The 6,588-nt window shown below is 36.9% G+C and overlaps 1 protein-coding gene across 4 annotated transcripts; it reads right to left on the minus strand.

The window, feature by feature from the left end:
• Nucleotides 1-411: 411 nt before the first annotated feature.
• Nucleotides 412-6,303, minus strand: LOC117635916 (uncharacterized GPI-anchored protein At1g61900-like). 4 transcript variants are annotated; one of them, XM_034370305.1, is made up of 8 exons: nucleotides 6,053-6,301; nucleotides 4,842-4,977; nucleotides 2,932-3,786; nucleotides 2,094-2,339; nucleotides 1,969-1,983; nucleotides 1,179-1,319; nucleotides 946-993; nucleotides 412-591 (listed from the first exon to the last, which is right to left on the minus strand). In XM_034370305.1, the coding sequence occupies exons 2-8, from the start codon at nucleotides 4,915-4,917 to the stop codon at nucleotides 518-520; spliced, it is 1,455 nt and encodes a 484-aa protein (XP_034226196.1). In that variant the 5' UTR covers nucleotides 4,918-4,977; nucleotides 6,053-6,301; the 3' UTR covers nucleotides 412-517. The 4 variants fall into 4 exon arrangements, with proteins under 4 accessions (XP_034226196.1, XP_034226195.1, XP_034226197.1 ...); XM_034370304.1 differs by having other exon boundaries at nucleotides 1,969-1,986; nucleotides 6,053-6,300; XM_034370303.1 differs by having other exon boundaries at nucleotides 518-591; nucleotides 1,969-1,986; nucleotides 4,842-4,968; nucleotides 6,053-6,302.
• Between the last annotated feature and the right edge of the window lie 285 nt (nucleotides 6,304-6,588).

Raw genomic sequence — 6,588 nt, forward strand, 5'->3', positions numbered from 1 at the left:
ATACCAAGTCTTTTTCATGGGTGTGTGTGCAGCTCAAGAATCACCAGTCAATATCTACTTTTTTTTCTTTTTCTTTTTTTATAACAAAACAATTGTCCTCATTACACCTGAATCACTCTCTATATATACACAATGTTGCCACAAATAATTTCCATCACAATAAGGTAACATGACGTTATAACAAGTTTTTTTCTTTTTTTTTTTAATAATTAAAAAAAATATATTATTATTATTATTATTATTATTTTATTTTTATAACTAGTTGCTTACTATCATTTCAGCTTGTTTTGACCTTAATAGGCATCAACAAATCACAGTTCTGTTTTTGTGTTTGTATTTAATCGGGCACGTGTGTGTGTTCGCGCACACGCATGTGTGTGTGAGAGAGAGAGAGAGAGAGAGAGAGAGAGAGAGAGAGAGAGACCACCCACTCATATACATAAAATCCACAAAACCAATTTTCAAAAGCCCCTAACTCAAATCAAACCAGCTTTGCTCAACCCTCTGCTAAATCTCTTCAGTACAATAAGGTAATGAAAATAAAAAATGAAACAATGGGTATCAGAAATTCCACCCGACCACCACGACAGCCTGCATCAAAACATTGTTCTCAAAATGTTAGACATTGTCTCTGAAAAAGGTCTTTGGGGCAAGGGAAAATACAAATACCAAAACTGGTAGACATACACTCAACCATTTTGTTTCTATACCAAAACAAAAAACAAAAAAGGGAAATATAACACCGCATGTTAGATTGACCATGGTAAATCTTGAATATAAATACATTAAGCACCCAACGCTAATTTCATTTTTCACATTTCCAAATATTGCATTGATTTCTTTTTTCCATGCATTATGCATGTCAATTTTGCAAACTTTGTTAAACACGTTAAAACCAAAGAACCAGAAAATTCACAACAGCCAGAAATTGCAGAATGCACACACCAGGATTTTTAAAAGTCTCCGATGTTGGTAGTGCAGGCAATGACATCTCTGCAAAATACAGTTATAGCAATGAGGACATGAATTTCATGTAAAAAGGCAAATATGATATTTGTAGAACCTCAGTAGTATTTTATTGTATACTGCAACTATTTTATTTTTTCAAAAGAGAAATTGCATACTGCAACTAATAAGGAAAAAAAGAAAGGAAAATCATTCTTTGTCCCATCACTTACCAGGCCCACAAAGGGAGAACGAGGAAATTGAGGATGACGAAGGCCATGGTGCTGCAATGTTGTCACTCAAATCACATGTAAAGCTGTAGCCGGTTGAATTGTCAAATATCATATCTGAGGGCAAGCTTCGAAGTAGACACCCTACAATTGAACAAAAACCAAAATAATCAACTTAATAAATATAGTTGATGATCATATTCCAAGGACCTACTTTGGTTGCCATCAAGTAGATGTAAGGGAACATGAAATCCAACTTCAATCAAGAACACCAAAACAGTTCGAATCATCGAACTATCATACGGAGTGTCACCCACAAAGTGTCCCTTAAGTAGTGCTATTTGATAAATCCCTCAACTAAAGCTCATTTCTTGCCAGACATCTAGCAATAGAACATTACTCTAACACACACAAACAGACATTAACCACCTTAGCTAATTGACATCCATTTGATGTCATAGAGGTAGACTACAAATTAAGACTTGAAAATTAGACGGTCGGATCACTAAAATACAATGAAGAGTGGGTTCTCCAAGGGTGCCCCTCAAATTATTTGAGGGATCCCTCAATTGAAGATCCCTTATCATAGAGCACACTCAAAGTGATCCACGGAAAATGCCCAAGAAAAAATTTGTGTCACACATAAGGCATGCCAATTACCAGATGCAGTGCTCTATGGGAAACACCTACTGGAAAGTATAAAACCATTCCAATGCTATAGGCACAACATTGGATACCAAGCAATCACAGATGAATAAAATAAGGAAATTGGATAGTGAAAAAAATAGCATACCTTGTTGACCATATGCTGCTTCAGAGCCCAAAGGGATATATCCATAAATAAGAAGATATATCAGATATAATGAAGGAACAAATAGAGGTAAAAACTAGAGAGGAATCACATATAGCAGGATGTACCTTGAATGCTAAAGTCTTTCAAGTCAACATCACAAAGCTCATAAATATTAGACATGACCCCTCCTTTCCTCAACATGGACCCAAACATTGTAGCGCAGACTATAGCTTGTCTATTTGTAATTAACATTTGCTTTTGTATTCCTGAGATGTAAGCGTTTAATGAGCTACAGCAGGAAGGACCGGGGGCAGCAACATTGCGACATTCTTTAATCACTTCCGTAGGCTGCTTAAAATCCAAAGGGCAAACTGTACGACCAAGAATCATTTTCATGAGAGACAGTACAAATCAAACAACACATGTAACTGTAACCATCGCACTGTTACAAACCACATATGATGCATAGAGTCGATCAGGGGGAAAAAGAAAGAGATGAACAAGATAAACCAAGCCTAATAGAATGTATAATCAAACTTAAAAACTGCACAGCAAAAGCAGGTGAACACACCCACCCACCCCCACCCCCACAGCAACTCAGCTGCTGCCGCCAGCCACCATCACCCAAAACTCCCAAACCCCAACCTCTGGCAACCCCGCCAAACCACCCACCTATCCCATAAGCATTTTCATGAATGATGGTCCTAATTGTAATTTGCATGATTCCAGTAGAAAAAAGAAAAATTAATAGAAGTATTCAACTTTTTTTATGCATCCGACCTTGCAATTTTAATACAACACCCTCAAAATGCACAACAATAGGCTCGCGCGCGCGAACGAGAGAGAGAGAGAGAGAGAGAGAGAGAGAGAGAGAGAGAGAGGTAAAAACAAAACTTAACAAGAAACAGCCAAAGTGTGTAAGTCTAAAATGAAAAGTTGTTCATTTCATACTTTAACACGTACCCTTGTTAACTTTGCAGGCAGATAATATTCGAAATGCAGTATTTACAGCATCTGGCGAGAGTTTCCTTGAAAGATAGGTAAAAACCACTCCTTTACAGTCAGTCAAAGTATCAACATGAGATAACTCACCCACCAAATTCTTATTCTCGTTCAACGAAAATTGTTTTCCTGAAATCTTAAGTGCAGCATCCATGATTTCAGGCTGACAAATTGGTCTGCAGCACTCTTTAAGAGGATCAACAGTGGTGCAGGCCTCCAGTAATCTGCTTGAATTTACTGCTTTCTCAAAGGAAACAACATCCTTCACTGGACAAGACCCACCTGTAAGGTTTACTGAATTTATGGAGCAAAGTGTAGGTATTGTACTGTTCGCACCCCTACTGGCTAAGATATTGGTAATGTCTGTAAAACAATTATTTGCAACCGAATTTTGCAAAGCCAACTTATCAGATGTGAAGCTATAGAGACCCTGGAAGATGCGGATCAAACTACTAAACTGTGGGCAACATATCACATTTCCCACAACTGCTGCCAAGGGTAGAGAACAATCAGATGCTGTTTTGTCCATGATACTCGATATAGCAGAGAAATTTACAGGACACTTCCCAGTTAAAACAGGCTCATATCTAGTTGGAAAAGTTGGGTACATTGGTGGAAAAGGCTCATCAGGATCTGTGTAATGTGGAATAACAGCAGGTGATATTTCTATGGGACCAAAGAGTCCACTAGTAGGTGGTTTAGCTAGATCTGGAATGGAGGAAACATGACTTTGCTCATAGACTGTCTGCAATGCCACTGCTTCTTGAAAACTTGATAACCAGATAAAGAATAATAATAACTGACAGCACAGAGAACCTGCAACCACATATAAATATAAACCTATCTTCAGCGAGTAGCAAGGATATATAATACTTCTTACCCTAAAGAATGTAATGCAACTATAATACACAACAAACATGTATCTAAAACTGAGACACATGCAATTCAGTCATGTGTGTATGAGAAAGAGAGAGAGCAAAGTTTTCAGTCAAATGAGACTGCATCCATTTTCTTATTCATATGTTCGTCTTATATATATATATATATATATATATATATATATAAACATAAGAGAAACTGATTCGTCCCAAGGAAGAATACTGCAAAAGCTAACTACAACCAGCAGTATATCATTGTGTTATGCTGGTCAAACTTGTTCATTCCTGGCCCTTCATCTGAATATGGCTCCAAACATGTGTAAAAGCATCTCCATCACTTATTCTTTAACTAATAAACAAACAAAACTCGTTGTGCCTTTTGTGTTCATATAGTCAAAACAACAGCACAAATGCATCTTTACCAGAACATTAAACCATGAGTTAGACACATAGTCAATCCGTCCTATCTATAGCCACACTTCCTGCCAAAAAATAAATAAATAAAAGGGAGATTGGGAATGCTCACTGAGATAGCCAGAACATAGGGACAACTATCAGATTCCAAGTGAGAATCCAGTACATATCACACTCCAAGTAGTTCATTCCTCCAAAAAAGGATAATCTTATTCTAAATTTGGAACAATTAATCGTCAAACAATAATCATTAAACCATGATGCTTTTTTGATAGACAAGCTGCTAAAAAAAACACAGAACCATACACTGCAAGTTTAAAATTACTTGGAAGATAAAGGTTACCAAAAGAATTAATTTAAGGGAGATGTCTGACAATATATCACCACTACACTACAGGATGAGACGTATTTCAGTCATACCAGTACTACAGTAGTGAATGAGACTACAATATATAACCACACTTTAAGTAGTCATATCATCTAAAATCCAAACTTATGCTTCACCGACATTTCCCATTCTTTTCCTTCACCCTACTGAAAATTCTAAAGCAGGCTAGGTAGAATTAATTACAAGCTTACCTTTGAGATGACTAACAGTTTGAAAGCAGTCCATAACTAGCCCTCTGGTATCATAGAGATTTACATAAGTAATCATTACAGTAGTTGGTGATATGCCCAAAAACAGCTCAGGTCAATGAAGCAATACCTGTGCCACCTTCAAGCATCAGCAAATATATAAGGGAACATTATTAACCCCAACAGAGTGCAGATAAAAAGACATAACACACATTAATATTTTCAACAATCACAGCAATAAAAGAAACACTAGCGACAAAATTTGTGTTTTTCAAGTATCAGGAATAATATTGCCTCTCACAAAATGAAATCTCCAAAACGCAAAGAAGAAGAGTTTAAGTTGTTGGCACAGAGGCGATAATTTTTATTGACCAAGAACACTGCTAGATACATCTTTAGCCTTAAGAGAACGTCTTGTCTCATGCAAGCTTCAAAAATTAGCTCATTTCCACAGAGAGAGAGAGACTAGACACGGAGGACTTATATTGCGTAGTTTGAAACATTAAGAATATCAATGCAACTAGAAGTACTGAAATGAAGTTTTACGATTAGATTAACTGCACCAGAACTAGAGTATATAGACGTCCTAATGGAGGGTTTTTATTCACCCTTTGGTTCTAAGCTCATATGTTCAGAAAGTAATGGCAAATCCACCTGTTTTAGGATACACAACCACCACCTCAGATCATATTAATCCAAATTCGAACTTTCTAGTAAGCCTTGTATTGATGGGTCAACTACTGTAACCATTCAAGGTGAGTTGCTTCATCTTTTCAGACAACAAAGACACAACAAACATACCATCTAAAATTTCATTTCACAGCAATGAAGCTAATGATAGATCATGAAATCAAAGTATTATTATTTTTTAATATTAAAAAGCAGAAAAGGGAAAAACAGTATATATAAAAATCTGAAAATACCCAGATAGGACGTATCTGAGATATCACTCACGGAGAGAAATTGAACATAATGTAGCTCAGAATTCCCATTCTTTTGGCAGCAAAGAAAGGGAAAGAGAAGGCAATGAAAGGAACAAAATTCAGAAACAAAACTTAAGATTCACAGTTTTCCAATAGAGGAGAAAATTGAAAAAGCAAGCACAGCTACCTACCACCAAATCTTTTCTGGTATTTTCCAACACTTTAGCCACCAAGCAGCAGATGAATTAGAGATATCCAAGTACAAGAAAACCAGAAGAAACAGAAAAGTACCTGAAGATGTTGAACCCATAGAACATAGATTTAGTACTGAGAAATTGCAAGGGTTCTGGGTTTGGATCGGAAGCCCTAGCAGGCACTCATTGCTTGGGGGTAGTAACTTTGGGGTGGAGGAAACCAGTCAATTTGGAAACCCTAACCGGAGCGAAGCTGAGCCTGCTGAGATAAGCTTTGAAAGCATGAAAATGGTGGTCTCTCTCTCTTCCACTGTGTTTACTTGCTGCTCGTGGGGGTGGATAAAGTGGACGACGAGCCATTCTTGGTGCGTACAGGCGTATGAGCCGTTTGATGAAATTGGACCGTGGAGATTAAAACATGGCTTTAGTTAGGTTTCACGTAGAAACGGGTAAAACAAAACCCGTACACCCACCCAAACAAAGCAGATTTCTCTCTCCGCCTTTTTTTTTTTTTTGGGAAATAACCCTAAATGCCACTATTTTTATAATTGTAACTGAAAATACCACACTTTTTTAAAAATTTTGGAACTATAACCTATAAATATATATTTATTGTCCCCTTATTGCACACAT

The sequence above is a fragment of the Prunus dulcis genome, chromosome 7 (genome assembly GCF_902201215.1).
Source record: "Prunus dulcis chromosome 7, ALMONDv2, whole genome shotgun sequence".
Lineage (NCBI taxonomy): Eukaryota > Viridiplantae > Streptophyta > Magnoliopsida > Rosales > Rosaceae > Prunus > Prunus dulcis.

Bases quoted from the DNA above. Each gene is read 5' to 3' on its own strand.
- LOC117635916 (XM_034370304.1), bottom strand. From the start codon at position 4,917: ATGATTACTTATGTAAATCTCTATGATACCAGAGGGCTAGTTATGGAC. The intron at 994-1,178 runs GTAAGTGATGGG...TGTATTTTGCAG, and splicing joins GTTCTCCCTTTGTGGGCCTG to AGATGTCATTGCCTGCACTA. The intron at 592-945 runs GTGTGTGCATTC...GTTTTGATGCAG, and splicing joins GGAGACTTTTAAAAATCCTG to GCTGTCGTGGTGGTCGGGTG.